At 39.8% G+C, this 19,447-nt stretch overlaps 1 protein-coding gene and 1 pseudogene across 9 annotated transcripts in view; one reads left to right on the forward strand and one right to left on the reverse strand.

The window, feature by feature from the left end:
• Positions 1-9,089, reverse strand: part of SENP6 (SUMO specific peptidase 6) — a 102,600-nt gene extending 93,511 nt beyond the window's left edge. For 3 of the 9 annotated variants that reach the window (XM_067702743.1, XM_067702742.1, XM_067702741.1), the window contains exon 1: positions 8,374-8,961. In XM_067702743.1, coding sequence (XP_067558844.1) covers positions 8,374-8,425 — 52 coding nt within the window. In that variant the 5' untranslated portion in view covers positions 8,426-8,961. Of the gene's footprint in view, positions 1-7,543; positions 7,919-8,373; positions 8,963-8,984 lie in introns of those variants that run through there. The other 6 variants (XM_067702746.1, XM_067702744.1, XM_067702745.1 and 3 more) reach the window with 5 other exon arrangements.
• On the forward strand, positions 1,390-8,333 carry LOC137205105 (protein LSM14 homolog A pseudogene; annotated as a pseudogene).
• Positions 9,090-19,447: the final 10,358 nt, after the last annotated feature.

The following is a 19,447-nucleotide window of genomic DNA, read 5'->3' on the forward strand; positions in this document are numbered from 1 at the left end:
ATACTAAAATATTCATAGTAGCAATGTATGTAATAGTAAAAAATTAGATACAACCTAATTCCCACAAAAAAGGAAATGCATAAATAAAAGGTAGTATATTCATACTATGACAAAGCACTAGACCTATTCTTATCAACATAATTTAATTTCTCAAACAATGCTGCAAGAATGAAAAGCAAATTACAGAAGAATACAGTATGACATGATTTATAAAATATTCTAAACATTCAAAACAATTTGTACACATACACAGGTTCAGAGATAAGAACATAAAGTACAAAGAAATGTATGGGAATGATAACTACCAAATTAACGATGGTGGTTACCCCTGGAAAGCAGGCAGAAAGATGCAAAAAAGAAAGGGTTCGGGACTTCCCTTGTGGCGCAGTGGTTAAGAATCTGCCTGCCAATGCAGGGGACACGGGTTCAAGCCCTGGTCCAGGAAGATTCACGTGCTGTGGAGCAACTAAGCCCATGCGCGACAACTACTGAGCCTGCACTCTAGAGCCCGGGAGCCACAACTACTGAAGCCCGCACACGTAGAGCCCGTGCTCCGCAACAAGAGAAGCACCACAATGAGAAGCCCGCGCACCACAATGAAGAGTAGCCCCCGCTCGCCGCAACTAGAGAAAGCCCGCGTGCAGCAACGAAGACCCAACGCGGCCAAAAATAAATAAATTTCTTTAAAAAATTTTTTTTAATTAAAAAAAAAAGAAAGGGTTCAGCCCAGCTTCAACTGTATTAGTAATGTTTTCTTCAGGCTAGGAAGTAGAACATGAGCTTTTGCTATATTATGCTTTATATTCCACAGATACGAAATATTTCCTAATAATTTTTTATTGATAAGGTTTTACAATAATAAAAAATAGAATTTTTTAAAAAGGATCACGGAGACAGAAGTTAACTTCTGCAACTTAGAAATATAAAAGCAGTAAAAGAAAACATAAAGAGCGAATTAAATGCAAACGTCAGGAAATCTCAATAAAGCAATTTTAGGTGGCTCTGTAGTGCTTTAGCCCCAGTCTTTCTCAAGAACCTGTCAAGATTCTCCACAGGCAGTCTCGTGGAGCCCTAAGCCACCATGTTACAAGTACGGGTATCCCACTGCAGAGACCACATGAAGAGGCCTTTCGACCACATGGAGAAGGAAGGGCCCAACTTTCCATACCGGCCAGAGTCAGACATTTGAATAAAGCTGTCTTGGAGCCTCCAGGCCAGCCAAGCTACCACTGAATAACCCCCACAGGCGCTTCATGAAGCAGAAAAATCACCCAGCTGAGGTGAGTTTTCTTAAATTCCTAATCTATACAACCTTTATTTTTTGATACAGGAGACAGACCAATAGACTGTCCAATACTATCTGAAGATGAAGTCTGAATATATTATATCCTTGGGAATAATATTAGACTTCTCTGTGAACCACCAAAAGCACAATATTCTTTGCCTCAGGATCCAGCTATTGTTCAGTGTTCCCTCAGTTTATCTACCTCTTCATTCCATTCAGTGGGTTTCTATGGATCTTTCGGCAGGATGCTGGCATAAGTTAGTTCTGTCCAAGGCCAACATCAGGCAGCAGTTTGATGCTGTTGGTGTTGCTGGAAGCATCTTGATCTTCTATGGAATGGAAATACCAAGCAGTGGGTACCTTGCCCCAAAGTAATGCAGTTGGTTCTATCTTCACACACAATACACAATCTCTAAAATATAGTTATCACAAGCACACAAAGTTCCAAAGAGAGAAAACGAATAACCTAAGAAATGATCGCGAGAGACAAGTGGCTCCAAATGCTCCTTCTGCTCCAAGAAAAGGGGAGAACACCATCAAGATGGCAGGGGAACAGTATTCAATGAGATGGACCAATGAAACACTTTAATTCTGAAAGTGCAAATGCATCATTCAACAAGGAGAAAATTGACAGTGTCATAATAAACTTAAATTAAAAGAAGATAAACTTGAAAAACAGGTAAAGCCTATGAACGGTGAAGACAAGGAGACTCAGGAGTTGGTACTCAAACTTGTAAAGGAAACGCTGATGAAGATTTGCAGACTTAATTGCTATACTGACAAAATTAAATCAGTGTTTTTTATTTCCTGTGATAATAGAGAATGGAGACAAACCTGAACTGAAGAAATAAGTTTAAATGCCAAAATATGGAATCCCTCCTCATCCAAACAGTGGCATAGGAATTTCAGAGGCAGAGAAGATATTGGTTTCCATGAAGATAGAGTCACCAGAGGTCATGGTGGTAAAAGGCAGTATTTTCACCATGTCTCCAAGATTTAGTGGCAGATTCATACACAGGAGGTTGTGGAGGCAGAAAGTTTGCAGATTTTTTTTTTAATATAGGAAAGACAACAAAGTTATTACATAGTATACAAACAAGTCTTGGGAAATTTCTAGCTCTTAATGTCCTTAAAAATGGCTTCAGTCTTTGCAAAAAAGAAAAAAGTACATTTGTTATACACTGTACACCAGCACTGTTTGGTTTTTTTCTCCCTGCTATATTTCATAGATTGTAACGCAGTTAATGTGGGAGGAAAAAACCCTCATATTCAAAACCAAGCATGAAATGTATTTGAAATAACAAAAAAAACTCTCTGAGGGCTTCCCTGGTGGCACAGTGGTTGAGAGTCCCGCCTGCCGATGCAGCAGACGTGGGTTCGTGCCCTGGTCCGGGAGGATCCCACATGCCGCAGAGCGGCTGGACCCGTGAGCCATGGCCGCTGAGCCTGCGCGTCCGGAGCCTGTGCTCCGCAACGGGAAAGGCCACAACAGTGAGAGGCCCGCGTACCGCAAAAAAAAACAAAAAAAACCAAAACTCTCCCAAAACAAGGTCAGAATATGGCTTGCTGTCTTACTTTTCAAGCCTATAGTTTCAGACAGCCTCAAAGTAGTTGCTGTTAACGTGGGACAAGGCAGAGTGTCCACATGTCCCAATTTGCCTAGGACTGTTCCAATTTTAGCCAGGAGACAAGAGGTCCTAATTGCTGGTGATGGATGCAGAAGGCTCTGAGAAGTACAAGACCCTAAGTTTTTTTAAGGTAGCCCAAAAAACGGGCTAAAAGTAACACTGTTTTTAGGGTCAAATGGATACTACATATCTACTTTCTGTTTTTTAGGTGATGTAGGCAACCATAATTTGCAGCTCACAATAATGCATCATCCATTGTTGCATCACTGCAAGTAATGTGACCTAAGTGTACAAATGAAGTTGGTTGTAATTGTGATCAACAGTCTGCCTCTGACTTTATGGATTAACTGTTGTGTTTTGTATCAAGATAACGTTTAATTTTTAATACTGTAAATAGTGGTGACGATGTTTCTAAGAGTTTAGGTAATGAAAATGAGAAAGATAACAATAACAACTCCACCATGACCCAGACATCACTGAATGAAAGAAAAAAAGGAAGGAAAAGTTCCTAACATTCTTTCTCTTTTCTTCGTACTTATGCTTGCTTGGTTTCAGAAATTCTTGAATCAGTCCCTAATCAAAGGAAAGTTAACCAATGACTGTTTATGTTGCTATTTATACCTTTGAAACAAATTACAAATGTGTGGTCTACTTTGTTCTCTTCCTTTAGCTTCCTAAACTGTCCAGAAATTAGAAATTTTGGGATCTCAAAAGAACTGTCATTTTCAAGTTTAAGAAATACTATGACTTTGTTGAAAGTATTAAAAAAAAACAAACAAACCCCAAAACAGGGAGGTTTGGGAGACGAAAGATGGCTGCATGGATTAAAGATGGCTGCAAATTCTTTCCCACTATTCCTGCCGAGTGATGGTTCTCCTTCCCCTTCTCTTGAATCTGGGCTGGCTCTGTGGCCTTCTGGCCAATCGAATGTGACAGAAGTGACACTGTATAATTTCTGAAGTTGGGCCTTAAGAGACCTGTGGCTTCAGCTTTTGCCCTCTTAGAGCGCTGCTTCATCAGTAAATGGTAACTCCCCATAACTCTGTTATTTTCCCGTCTCTTGTCCACTCCCACCCCCAAGGTTAAACAGGTAAGAAGAATGGCAAAGCAAAGGGATAAAGAAGGGAAGGAGGGAGGAAAGAAGGAAGGAAATGCTGAAGGAGGTTAAGGCTATAGGACAGGTCTCAAGCTCCAGTTCTGACTGCCCCACTTACTTGCTCTAGGTCATATAACCCCTCTACACCACTTGATTTCAAACAGTCAACATACTTTTGTAATGGCAACAGGAACAATTAACTTACAGAAGTCTAGACATATGGAATACATAACTTCATTCTCTGTTACCTCTCTCACTACACTAGTCAATCTAGAATATCAAAACAATCAGCTAATAACTAGAAAAAGAAAGGTAGTAAGTGAAAGACAACAATAAAAACTAGAATTCAAATAAGAGAGAAGGCAAGCATTAAAAGAACAAAAACAAAGTAGGAAATACACACACCCACACATACATACATATGAAAGGGAAAGCAGAAAAAATGGGAGAAAATATTGGTGAAGCAATTAGTTGGTAGAAGAAAAAAGGTAAAGAAAGCTAGAATGAACAAGAACAGTATAATAAAGAAAAAGAAATGAGAGAGGAGGTATACTTGCCAGAGGAGAAAAGAAGGGGGAGAATATCAAAAGAAAGGTTACAAGAACAAGCTAACTACGGTCACCTTTGCCCTATACTACAAGTCTCCTAACTGATCTCGACAACAATCTTCTGCCCCTCTCTAGAGCTATTTCCGTGTGGGAGCCAATGACCTTTTCTGAAACAAAGCTGATGATGTTAACCTCTGGTCTTATCTTGTACCACTCTCCTTACTAGCACCACACTGTCCTTTCAGTTCCCTAAACGTGCCATGCTTCCTCTATTGTATTCCCCCTGGCTGGAAAGCTCTCTCTCTCCACCTTTCCCTCTCCTATTCACCCTTCAAACTGCCCTGATTAGATCAAATTCTCATTATTACAAATAATCCCCTTTGGTTGCACTTGACAGTTGAAATTTTACACTTACAAGTACGCTTATTTGATTACTGACTCCCCTCACTGGACTGGAAACTCCAAGGGGAAACCGCCTTCCCTCCCCCACTGTGACTCTCAGCACAGTACCTACAATGTTACAGTTGCTCAATAAATATCCTTTGAATGAATAAACAAAAGAGAAATCTGCCAAACTAGCTATCACAAGTGGAAAAGGGGCAGAAGACAACCTTAAGTGAATAGAAGAGAAAGAAACAAATCAAAGAGGGGAAAGAAAAAATTCAATACCAGCTGTAGCCTAATTAAATTCACACATTTCAGTGTGATACTATACCAACAAAATAAAGTACAATAGTAACCAATAGGTCTCTTTTCCCTAAAGAAGCCAGAAAAGGAAATGGAATTAGTATTTTACTTAATATTTTATAAGAATGTAAAACATAATTTAGAAAATGGACAACAAGCACCTCAAACTTAAAGAGACCAAAGCAGAGCTATTAACTTACTTCTCATTCCTCTGCCAGTCTACTCCATCTCAGTGAATGTAATCCCGCGCCCCCGTGCAACACCTCAAACCAAAACCCTAGGAGTCATCTTTGATTCCTCCCTTACTCTGATCCTCAATATGCAATGCATCGGGAAGTCCTGTAAGCTCTACATCCAAACGGATCTTCGATCTATCCACTCCTCTTCCCCAATTGCCACTGCTACCATCCTAATCCAAGCCCATCTATTTTTCAGACTGCTACAATACTCTTCTAACTAATACCCCTGCTTTTACTCTTGCTGTCCTCTCACTCACTCCAGGAGCAAAGCAGTTTTTTTTAAAACAAAGATAAACCGTATCATTACACTCCTTTGTCCCAAACTCTTCAATGACTTCCTACTTCTCAGAATCAAATAAAAATTCATGATCTTGCATGATCTGCTACCTCTCTTTCATATCACTCACTTCTTTTCTTGCTATGTTTCAGCCATAATGACCTCCTTTTTTTAAACAAATGGAATCCTATATCATCTTGGAACCTTTAGAGACATCATGCCCTCTGTCATACTCTAGTCCCACAGTTAAGGTATGACCTTAATACATGTGTGACCTCAGTAAGGCCTTTCTTGACTTTAACACTGTAAAATGGCTTTCTCATTCATCCACTGCTCTGTATTTTTCTTCCATAGCCTTTATCACACTATTATCACCCTGTTTATTTCACTAACAACAAATAAATATGCTCCACATGCAAGAAATATGATGGTGAAAAGAGAAAGCCATTGCTTTCACGGAGCTTATATTTTAATAGGACTAAAAAACATGAAGACATAAATTTATCATGTGAAAAGTGCTACCATGAAAAATAAAACAGTTAAAGGGAATACCATGTGTTTGTACATGTGTGGCAGCATGACACTGTAAGTAGGTTGTCAGGTCTGAGCAGATCTAAATAAAGTGAAGAAGGAAACTATGTGGAAAAAATGGGGTAAGAGTGTTTTAAATGGATTAACTTTTACTTATTTATAAAAAGTCCCTCCCACTAAAATGTAAGTCCCATAAAGGCAAGGACCCTGTCTTATGCACTGCTGCATTCACCTTGGTAAAGTGCCTAGTACAGAGTAGGCCACTATAAATATTTGATGAATGAATATCTGGCAAGCTATATTGGAGTATTTTATCATTAAAAGTGTAAAGAACCAAAAGAATTAAATACAAAATATTAAACACAAAAAATACAAGTAGTACTAAATATCCTTCCATTTATTTCAAAAGATTCAGTACAGTATATGAAAAACCGAAATGCCTGCTCTCCCTTATGCTCATATTCTAAACAAGGTACCATTCACTTGCTTTCTGAGAATGCTGAAGGAGACATGGGGAAACTCAAGTTTAACCCCTAGAGCAATTCACAGACCCTTAAGTTAGAATAAACTAAAAGCAACAGTTTTAAATTTCACATTGGCCCTGTATCTGTTGGCCTTATTTATGCTCTTTCTATTCTCCCTATGTTCATCACATAGCACCACCTGTAACACAAGCTGCACCACTCTCAGCCCCTGACAGGTAACCATTCTGCCCAAATGAGAATGGAGAGAATAAAAGAAATACGAAGTGAACCCAGAAAAACTTGCAAGTTTTCCACACCTTCTTACCACAAAGCTCATATAAAACTCTCATCACTTTTAAATAAAGGCTGGTTTGCACACAAGGTAAAATTTTGTTTTTGGCTCTGCTACACTACACTCCAAGGAAGATTAAGAAAATTAAGGTTTCTTTTCCCACTCAGCTCCATTAGTACCCATTTGTTCATTAGCCTAATACTGAGTACCTACTGTGTTCCAGGCCCTGTTCCAGGTGCAGTTAATAAAACTGTAAACTCGGCATACCCACCCTTCCACACCCTCTTAGAGGACCTTGTACCACAGTGAAGTTGTACTTTCTTAATTCAGAAATGTTTCCAACTAGTTATCTTTAAAGTACTCCTTTTACCCCATATGAAATTCATCTTTGCAACATTATCCGAAGAGGAGTTAAATCTTTTTTTAAGTCACCGCACAGCAGATAGACCCACACTCATAAACCCGCTCTCCCAAACATATTTATAAACCTAATTACCGTCACGAACGGTGAATCCACAGTCGAATTACGCAATAAACGTTGAGAGTTCCAGGTCCACAACGACAACGAATTTAGCTGTATTTTAGGGATCCTTATATGTGGGCCAAGAGCCAATACTGTTACCCATTATCCCCAACAATAATACATGGCTTTTCTTACTTACGACTAGCTTAGTCCGCCTGCAGCAAATGTTTAACTTTCCCTCACAAATGAATTAAAATGTAAACACTCAAACTTCGTCTATCAGCTTGGGTGACTGTCCCAAAACTGACACTGTGAATCTCGTTCTCTTTTTTTCCGATAAATTGTTTTCTAAAATATCGTTAACAAAACACATTTCGTAAGATTACCTGACAGAGCCAGGCCTAATCTGAATGCTGGCTGCAAGAGGAAGCCTGACGGGGACGGCGTATAAAACAAGCTCAGGAAACTACCTCTCCCCTCCCTACGTGGACTGGCCCCCGATTTCACCCAACCTTAGCGATTTGAAACTTTCCATGAACACCAAACGAGACCCGAGCGTAATCTGCTCTCATCCTTAGGCCACCACGGAGAAACCAAAAAAAGAAAAAACATGTCAAAGACACGCGTACACTCTCAAAGGACACGCATCAACTCCGGCTCCCGGCCGGTCCACCGACGCCCCCTCGGCCTCCCGGCTCCCGGCCGAGCCCGTAGCTCACACGGACTCGGACCCAGCGCGCCCGCCAGCGCCCCGGAGCCCCCCAAACCCAGCCGGCGCCCACACCTGCATAGCCGGGAATCAGGGGCCCACATTTTCCTGTAGTTCCCCACCCCCAGCCCCTCGAAGGCAGAAATTGATGTACCTTCTAGAAAAGTAATCTCCCCGGCGCTGCCGTCGCTCTTGCCAGCCGCCATCTTCCTCCTCCCACGCCGCCGCCTCCCTAATCCATGGCCCACACCGCCGCCGCGTTCGCCGGGATGAGGGGCCGCGCCGCAGGAGGTTAGCCGCCGCAGGGTTGCGGGCCTAAGACTCGGCCGTCAGGCGGGCAGCGCTCCCCCGTCCGGACGGGCCTACACAAAAGCAGGCCGGCTCCCGGGCCTATCCGCGGGCGGGCGGCGAGAGCCGCGGCCTGGGCTCCTCAGGCTCCGCCGGGCAAACGCGAGCGACGGCGACGGCGCTTCCCGGGCCCGGTGCCTCTCGGCCCGCGACTCCCCATCCACCGCCCGCCCAGGCCGCCCGAGAAGCTTCCCCTAGCGGCGGGCCCGCAGGAAGAGAGTCTGAGGGCGAGCACACAAACACGCCTCCCTCAGTCCCGGGCCGTAAAATGGCCGCACCCCTCGCCCCGGGTTTGTGAGGTCTCCGCGACCGTCAGGCGCCCCCGGGCCCTCCGCTCCTTTCAGCAGCCGCAGGCACAGCCGCCGCCGCTAAGGCCGTCCGCCCACCCCGCCCACACGCGAATGTATCAGCCGAGACCTCTGCGACTGTCCATGTGGACAGTGGTGGGTCTCCTCCGCCACCGCCTCGCGTCCGTCGCCACAGCAGCGCCAGCCGCCGCTCCTCCCCCACGGTTGCCGCTGACGCCACAACGCGCTCGCCCCCCCGCCCCCCCCCCCGCCGCCGACCCTGTCGCCCCCAGCGCGGCTCGCCCTCAGGAGCCCGAGCTCCCTCGCGAGCGGAGCGGACTGCGGCGCCCGCCGCCTGACCCTCTGTAGCACCGGCCCAGCACGGTGCCGGCTCGGCCCGCACACGTTTGGTCCGACCTCGGGAGCGCCCGCCGAGGTCCCCATGGCAGACCTGGGCTTCCGGGCTGGGCCGGCGATGCATTCGGCTTCTGTGGCACCACGATGGCCTGAGAAATGTTCCGAGTTCATATTCCTCTGAGGAGGCCTTCGGTTTAAACCGTAGCCAATTGAAGAGAAAAGGTAGAGTGAGGTAGCGCGATCACATGTGGGGAAAATGATTGTGGTCTTCATTCATTTTAGTTTTCAAAATAATTCATCAGGGAGGATTCTACAGTACCCTTTGGATGACAGTGTAAAAAAAAAAAATCCTGTCCTTTAATGTGCCTGAGACTTCAAAGCCCGTCCCCTGTCTTACAAGTCAGGCCTTGTAATTGCAGGTGACTATGTCATGTACGTTTTTCTTTTCCTTCTTTGCCTTTCTTTCTACTTTCTTTTTTCCTTTTAATTACAAAGATGACACGTTCATTAACGAAAATTTGGAAAATACAGAAAAGGAAAGAGGTCTTGCATGGTCCCACCACGAAACTCAACTCCTTCCTCTGTGTAGTCCTCTAATTAAATACTTTTCTTAAATCCCTCACTATCCCTCCTTAAAAAACAAAAATTTATGCTCCATACCCATGAAAATTCAACAGCAATTAAAATGATACAGAAAAACTATGATTTAGTGCAATCTTTGAGGAATGAACTAACTAGTTTAATTGTCTTGTTAACCAAGGCGTAAGTTGAAAACGTTTTTGTTTAAAACTTCTTTTAAAATCTTTTCCTAAAATGAACTAATAACCTTTACTGATTTAGTAAGAGTAATATAATGAATATAATTTATCATTTGCTGTTTTTGTTGCTTGAGGATATTGAGTGATACTGTTTCACTTTTTTTTTTTTTTTTTTTTTTTTTGCGGTACGCGGGCCTCTCACTGTTGTGGCCTCTCCCGTTGCGGAGCACAGGCTCCAGACGCGCAGGCTCAGCGGCCATGGCTCACGGGCGCAGCCGCTCCGCGGCATGTGGGATCTTCCCGGACTGGGGCTCAAACCCGCATCCCCTGCATCGGCAGGCGGGACTCTCAACCACTGCGCCACCAGGGAAGACCGTGTTTCGCTTTTAAGTGAAAAACAAACTAATATTTTTTTAAGTTATAAATTAATATACCCTCAAAATAACAAATTTCTTATAATAGTCAATTTCTACCAGGCACCTTCAGTGTCAACATTTATAAATTAACAGTAAAGTTTTCAGGTGACCAGGGTTGGATTTTTACTTTCCTGGGTCTTAGGCACTTTTGTCTTCATAGGCCCTTCCTCTGTAAGAAATATATTAAAAAAATTTTTTTACAGCCATCAATATTTTTTTTTTATAAGTTCACATTCATAACCATGTTTCCCACTATGAAATTAACAAAAAAAGATAATACTTAAAGTTGGCGAGGATGCTGTGAGGTGAACATTCTCATTCACTGATGCTATTAATTTAAAGGAGAACCAACTACCTGGAAAGCAATTTGGCAAAAATGTATCAAGTGTTTAAAAGTCCTATTCCATTGGTCTCTATTATATATGCATTTATAAGCAGAGCAAAAAGACAGTCTCCCAGCCCCACCTCACCCCCAAAAAGCCAAAGTGTTAACGGTGGTTATATCTTGCGGATAATAGGTAGTTTTAAATTTGGAATTATGTATATTTTTTATTTAATTTTTTAAATTGAGGTGTAGTTGATTTATAATATTAGTTCACAACACAGTGATGCAAAATTTTTGTCGGTTATACTGTTTAAAGGTATTATAAAATATTGGCTATATTCCCTGTGCTGTACAATATATCCTTGTAGCTTATTTATTTTATACATAGAAGTTTTTATCTCTTGATTCCCAGACCTTATCTTGCCCCTCCTCCTTCCCTCTCCCTACTGGTAAACATTAGTTTGTTCTCTATATCAGGGGTCCCCAACCCCCCGGCCGTGGACCAGTACTGGTTCGTGGCCTGTTAGGAACCGGGCCTCACAGCAGGAGGTGAGCGGCAGGTGAGCGAGTGAAGCTTCATCTGCCGCTCCCCATTGCTCCCCATCGCTTGGATTACCACCTGAACCTTGCCCCTCACCTCCCCGTCCATGGAAATATTGTCCTCCACGAAACAGGTCCCTAGTGCCCAAAAGGTTGGGGACTGCTGCTCTGTATCTGTGAATCTGTTTCTATTTTGTAATATTCATTCGTTATATTTTTTAGATTCTACATATAAGTGATACAATATTTCTCTTTCATTGTCTGACTTATTTCACTAAGCATAATGCCCTCCAAGTCCATCTGTGTTGTTGCAAATGGCAAAATTTCATTCTTTTTATGGCTGAGTAGTATTCCATTGTGTGTACATATATATACACACATACAATGAAACACTATATATATGATATATATGTAGTATATGTATAGATGTCCATGTCCATTCATCTTCTTTATCCATTCATCTGTTGAATCTGTTGATGGACACTTAGGTTGCTTCCATACTGTGGCTATTGTAGATAATGCTGCTATGAACATTGTGGTGCATGTATCTTTTTGAGTTAGTGTTTTTATTTTCTTCAGATGTACACCCAGGAGTGGAATTGCTGGATCATGTGGTAGTTTTATTTTTAGTTTCTTTGAGAAACCTCCATACTGTTTTCCATAGTGACTGCACCAATTTACATTCTCACCAATAATGTACAAAGATCACCTTTTCTCAGCATCCTTGCCAACATTTATTTGTGATCTTTTTGATGATAGCCATTCTGACTGGTATGAGGTGATATTGTGGTTTTGATTTGCATTTCTCTAAAATAGCGATTATTGAGCATGTTTTCATGTGCTTATTAGCCATCTGTATGTCATCTTTGGAAAAATGTCTATCAGGTCTTCTGCCCATTTTTTGATTGGATTGTTTGTTTTTTTGATATTGAGTTGTGTGAGCTGTTCATATATTTTGGATATTAACCCCTTATTGGTCATATCATTTGCATATATGTTCACCCATTCAATAGGCTGTCTTTTCATTTTATTGATGGTTTCCTTTGCTGTGCAAAAGCTTTTAAGTTTAATTAGGTCCAATTTTTTATTTTTGCTTTGGGTTCCTTTGCCTTAGCAGAGATAGAACCAAAAAAAGATTGCTACAATTTATATCAAAGAGTATTCTGCCTGTGTTTTCTTCCAGGTGTTTTATGGTTTCCAGTCTTACATTTCAGTCTTTAATCCATTTTGAGGTTTTTGGTTTTTGTATATGGTATGGATAATGTTCTAATTTCATTCTTTTACATTTAGCTGTTCAGTTTTCCCAGCACCACTTATTGAAGAGACTGTCTTTTCTACATTGTATATTCTTGCATCCTTCGTTGTCCATTAATTGACCATAAGTGCATGGGTTTATTTCTGGATTCTAGCCTGTTCCATTGATCTATGTGTCTGTTTTTGTGTCAATACATACTGTTTTTGATTACTGTAGCTTTGTAGTATAGTCTGAAGACAGGGGAGCATGATACCTCCAGCTTTGTTCTTTCTCAAGATTGCTTTGGCTCAAGTTAATTAATTTTAAAACTGCTTTGGTATAAAGATACAATCCAGTCTGGATTCACAATTATATATTTATTATTGTCACTATGTTAATGTTTTTCTGACTTTAGGAGGAATAATATTAAAACATTTTTCATGAGTCTATATTTTTTTCTTATTTTGAGGAATTAGGATTTACTCTCTTAACTTTCATATATAACATACAGCAGTGTTATTATATTTATCATGTTGTACATCCCTAATACTTATTTATCTTATAACTGGAATTTTCATAAGCCTTTAAAAGTATCACAGGCCTAAGACACTGTTCCTCCTGTGCCTGATGGATAACAGCCCTGTAGGTGATTGCTGGATCCCTTAATGTTCATTAATGGAAATGATCACATAAAAATCATGTCTAGCTTAACTCTAAGGCAAGTGCCTAAGAATCATCTGGAGAGCTTATAAAAAAGTTTCCTGGGCCCCATCTCAGGCCATCTAATTCAGTAGGTTTAGGTAGGGCCCATGAATTTGCATTTCTAATAAGCTCAAAGGTGACGCTGCTGCTGCTGATTTGAGAACCAGTGCTTGGAGTAATTAAGTGTTTCATTCATGCCAAGGCATTGCTCCCTGTATGATTTTCGAGGTATATTATCAAGATCTCATAACCAACATTTACTGAACATCTACTGTTATGTTTATTTTATAAGTAGAAACTGAGACCCAATACACTAAATAACTTTTTGAGGTGACTCAGCTAGAAAAGTTTAGCGCTGAGATTTGAGCCCAGGTCCATCTATACTCCAGAGTTCATACTCTTTTATCATTATCCTGTGGTAATGATCCCAGAGGTAGAATATAATCAGTGGTCTTAGAAGCAAACTTTGAAACATGAAATAATGCATAAAAATGGTAAAGAAATGTATTTCCTAGATCATCATTGTTGTATTTCCCCTGTTTATTGGAGTTTGCTTCTTTCTGGCTCTTTATGCCTCAGTTCTTACTTCCAGTTAATAATGGGCAAAACACTGTAGTAATGGCTTGCAACATAATTTCCTGAGAGTACTGTTCTGTAATGCTGACTCCCAACTAAAGCTGATTAGGGTTTTGCATTTTCCATTAACTTCACTTTGCAATTTGAACTACTTCATCTCTTCTGCAGGCCAACAAATTTAATCTTTACAGCACAAAGCAAGTATGGGTTAACTTGCACTCAGAGTTTCGGACTCTAAACATCTTCACCTTTTGAGGTTAAAAGTCTCATTTTATAACTAGCTTTCTCATCCATTTTTCTTAATATTGGCTCATTATAAATATAAACACACAAGATAATTACTTCCTCTTTCTCCATCCGTGTGCGTGTATATATGTGTATGTGTGTTTCTTATTCCTTTTCTTTCTCTGAATCTTTTTTTCCTCAAGAACATAGTCTAATACAAGTGTAAGCTATTTTCTAAAGTTGTGTTTTTCAAGAAGATGCTTTGGTGACGTCAAAGTTTACCAAATCTTTTCCCCCACCCCAGTGTAAAGGGACCACAGTGTTTTCACCAATCACACAGACATAATAAAATATGTACCAAAAGGTATATTACAAGGATAGAGAAATGATCAAAAACATTATGCAGCATCCATGTAATGAAATGCTTTGCAGCTATTTAAACCAGTGAAGTAGATCTATTTGTACTGATTAGGAAAGTATCCATGATTAATTGAAAAGAAAAAGCAAATTCCAGGCCAGTTTGATTTCATTTTTAAAAAGTAAATTTATAAGTCTGTATAGCTAATCTGTGTAGCATAGGCTCTTCTGGAGGAAAGAGATCAGAGGGTTGATATGGAGGACTTTGTCTTCTTTTTTATGGAATTTTAAATAGTTTTTGGATTGTAGGTAACTTGCTTTCTTCCTAGTGTTCTTCAGTATTTTCAAATAATTTTAAGCTAACAAATAAAGCTATATTTTTAAGGCATTTTCCTCAAAACTCGAAAGTTTAACAGTATTATCTTACCGTTTTCATAAAAATACATGTTTTCTAGAAATAAAAATATGGTCATTGTAGACTTGCCCAGTTTGTATATTTTTCTTCATGGGCAACATCCTTGAAGTTTTAAAATTTTAGGTGTGAAAACAAAAGAGTTCTATAATCTTGGAAGTGGGAAAACTATTTTATATATCAGTCAGAATTGAATTCTGGACAACTGCAGTTGATTTCTCTATTTTCTATTTATTATTATGAACATGAAAAAACCATTTATTAAAGGTGTAGAACTTATATGGTGACTATTAAGCCTATAATGCAGGCACGTACTACAACCTTGCTTTTGATTATTAGAAAAAAAAATAGGACTTCCGTGGTGGCGCAGTGGTTAAGAATCTGCCAGCCAATGCAGGGGATGTGGGTTCGATCCCTGGTCCGGGAAGATCCCATGTGCCACAGAGCAGCTAAGCCCATGCGCCACAATTACTGAGCCCACACGCCACAACTACTGAAGCCCACGTGCTCTAGGGCCCATGTGCCACAACTACTGAGCCTGCGTGCTGCAACTACTGAAGCCCACGTACCTAGAGCCTGTGCTCTGCAACAAGAGAAGCCACCACAATGAGAAGCCCGCACACCACAACAAAGAGTAGCCCCCGCTCGCCACAACTAGAGAAAGCCCGCGTGCAGCAACAAAGACCCAATGCAGCCAAAAAAAAAAAGCAAATAGTATAATATTATTAAGAATAGATACCAGCCATTAGCCATAATGTGACAAATTGGAGATTACATTCTTATGAAATCATTTCATTTGGTTAGGAGGTTATGTCAGGCATTTAATGAGGAATTACTTAAAGAATGTTTATGATTATCTCCTCTTGGGAAAAACTCATAATTTAGTTTGGAATGGAATGCATTATATAGTAAATTAGAGAATATTTTATACCAGTCAGCACCTCATGTCCACGAAAGTATTTTATTTTCTACATATTACTGAACTTTGTAATCCTAAGCAAGATAGTTAGGTTTGGTTCTGTGAATGGGTCTTCACTATGCAAAGGCCCTTGCCTCTTATGTGACAAAGATGGCAGAGTAGGACAAGTTCCTGCTTCTGATAGACAGGAACAGGCTAGGGTGCATTATGTAAACTCTGGACTATAGCTATAAACACCAGTGCTGAGACCCTGCCTTGCCTCTCTAGCCCCTTTCCCCAGAGAGGGCTTTGTGGATGACTTATGGACAAGGCATGGTCCTGAAGGAGCCATTAACACCATGGAAGTAGCCATTTCTGTCTACCCTGGGGTGACTGTGTGGACTGGGAAAGATGTCTACCCAGAGGCAGGGCATGAAAGAACGGCAGAACAGGAAGTTGGTGCCACTTCCTTCATACCTGCTGTTGTCACTAAATCAGCTCACCTAAGAAAAATATAAGTCCCTGATCTATTTCTTTTAAGTCATGTGGATAGGATAGTCTGCCTTTGGTATCTTTAATAGATTTAGAATCTGTCTGGAATATGTGGGTTTTAGAAATGAACTAGAAATATGTGGGCTCATATCCCTAAGAAATTTTTAAAATTGCTATAATTATGTAAAATCTTCTGCAGTAATACCATAATGAGAGAAAAAGAATACTGGCCCACAGTTCAACCTGCTACTCTAGTATTATTGAGATAGTTGACCCATTTCTATAAAACATCATAGGAATCTCTACCTTCCCTCAAAATGGCAGAAAAATTGAACCTAATATAAAACTAGATACAACATTTAATAGGCATTCAATAAATATTTGCTGAATTATCTTATAATTTGTCTCTTCATTTTCTGGAGTCTGGACCTATTATAGGTTTGGTAGGTTGTAGCCAAGCTTACTGGACTGGAATTTCAGTAGGCTTAGTGGTGCACTAGGAGGTGAACATTTTTTCTCATACGGTAATAGGATCAGTCCTTGAGCACTGACTTGGCCTCTCCTTTGTGGCAGAACTTAGGACATACCTCTGTGAGGAAAAAGAGAAGAATCAGGGGACCCCATCCACTCATTTGTACCATTATATCTTGTTTAATCTTTGCATTTCTTTTTACTCTTTTAATAGTAAAATAAAGTGAAATCAAACTTAGTGAAGTCTAGGTCATCAGTCTCAGCAGTCTTCCAACCTAAGTGGCTTTGTGGGCATACACAAAACCTAGTATTCTTCTGAATACCTGCTATAATCATCAGGAGATTTCTCTAACCTAATAATAGATTTAAAACACTAGATTATAGGGAATTCCCTGGTGGTCCAGTGGTTAAGACTATGTGCTTCCACTGCAGGGGGCGTGGGTTTGATCCTTGGTCTGGGAAATAAGATCCCGCATGCCACACGAGGTGGCCAAACATAAAAGACAAGAAGAAGAAGAAGAAAAAAAAAAAAACCCACTAGAGTGTAATATGAAATAATTTTTATCAATTAAATAATTTTCTATTAAGTTTATAGAAGAACTTTTCCTAATCCTGTATAGCTAAATATACTCACTTTATCCTCACAATTCCAGGCAAGTCATGTATTTTGTTTTGTTTTTCTAAATTAAAAATCAAATAAGTTGTGTCTTCTTCAAATTTGTGTCAATGTCACAAATAGATTTTAGGATCCTAGACCCTGAGGGTGCCTCAACAAGGTCCATTTCCACCTTGTCTCAATGGCTTTGGGGATGACCCCCTCCAAGGTGTGCTTGATTTGTGTAACTCAGGCTAATTCCACTCACCCTGGCATAGTGATTACTTCAGATAAACCTATCTAGTTCTGAAAATACACGTTGATAAAGGTGAGAAGTTCTCTTTCATAATTAAGAAAAGGATCCAAAGACCATTAACATAATCTTGACAAGTTGGCTAACTTTAGCAGTTCATATTTATTATATTAGTCTGTTTCAGAGTGTGAACTTTGTAATATAGTCCTCTTTAAACACCGTGTAGAATAAGTGTATTGATTAAGGTTGGAGACAACAAAGTAGAAGTACAGAAAGAGTGAAAAGTTTTGGAGAAGAAAGATCATATAAATGATTGTTTTAGCTGCAAGCAACTGGTAGCGGTCATTTTCTTCTGAGAAGAGTACTAAGGTGGAAGGGAGATTTACCTTTTACCATATATCCTTTTCTACTTTTTGATTTTGTATCAAGAATTTTGTATCAAGATACATTTGTATCAAATGTATCTTGTGTATACATTACCTAATAAAAAGGAACTTTGAATTGATGGTGTTATAGTCATCTGAAAAGTTCTCTGGACACTTTTATAGTTCTCAACCTCCTAAATTGCTGTCTTGCGCACATGACAATAATGTTACCGAGCCAATGCCCCTGGGTGTTTGTTTATTTCAGTTGTCAGTCTGTAGTAGTAGGTTTGTAATGATTCATGCACATTGCCTTTCCTTCTTTAACAAGTACAACCATCATCAATTCTCACATTCAAAATTATACTCTTGTCTCTCTTTTTTAAAGAAAACCTCATCTCAATCTGACCGTATTTAAACTGTCCAAGAATGCTTATGTTTAACATTTTTGAATGCCACCATGTCAAATTTTGACAAAAGCATAGCTGATGCTAAAACGATGACATTATATTCTATTTAAAACTTCAGCCTTTATTCTGAAAGTATAATAAATACAAAGGAGATATGATCAACTAACATCAAATAGCTACAGTTCGGAAGCAACTAATTTGTAAGTTAGTTAAGAGCAGGAAATATTTTTAAAGATTTCTTTATGCCCCCTACAGTATAGTATCTTGAACATAGAAGGTACTTAATTAATAGTTGTTCATTGGACTTGATGAACCAAAGATTCTAACATCAAAACACCAGAGGATTCTGAATACACGCTTATTTTAGGTAATCGTGCTGTTAATGGAGGTGAGGTGGTAACATTTAATGTGCAGCTGCTGAGATCAAGTTTCCTCTGCTACTCAATGTGTGCAAAACAACAAATGTTCTGTATTTTTCAGGTGTTTCTAACACTTTTTGTTATGTTATTTTAACTTTTAGTCACCAAAATTAAACTCCTAGCCACAAAATTATTTTAAATATGTAGTGTGTCTGTGAAACAAACTCAGAAGAATCCTAAATCATGATGTAATACTATACTGATATCAAGTACTAACCACCCTGCCTGCTTGCCTTCTTGTGTATCGTTTTATTTACATATTCTTATTGTATTTATTATAATTTAATCTTTGTTTTAAAAAAATTCAGCCATACTTCTTACTTAATGTGTGTTACCCATGAGCTTTAAATACACAAAGATGCTGGAATCCCTTATGAACTTCCCTATATCCATGACAGATTATAAGAGATGACATAGTAGTATAGTAGGGTCTTTTGGTATTTTGCAAAACACACCCATTTAAATGGCTTGAAGTGAGAGCCTTTATGTGATTCAGTCCATGCTGTAACGTGTCCTGTTACAGGATGATTCGGAATACACATAGATACGTATAAACCAACACCAAATATCTTTCAGACTCAAGGCTGTTGGGGTTATTATTACTGGTGCTGATGTGGTTTTTATTACTAATGTGATTAATGTGATCATTCTCTTAAATATTCATGGCTGAGTAGAACAATAGATGATCAGCTTTCAGTGCATGAAGAATGCGCTTTGGTTGGCAGACACCAGCATTACCTCACCCAACATATGAAATTTCTTCAAAGAAATAATCTTACTATTTGCTAACA

This window comes from Pseudorca crassidens, chromosome 13 (genome assembly GCF_039906515.1).
Source record: "Pseudorca crassidens isolate mPseCra1 chromosome 13, mPseCra1.hap1, whole genome shotgun sequence".
Classification (NCBI taxonomy): domain Eukaryota; kingdom Metazoa; phylum Chordata; class Mammalia; order Artiodactyla; family Delphinidae; genus Pseudorca; species Pseudorca crassidens.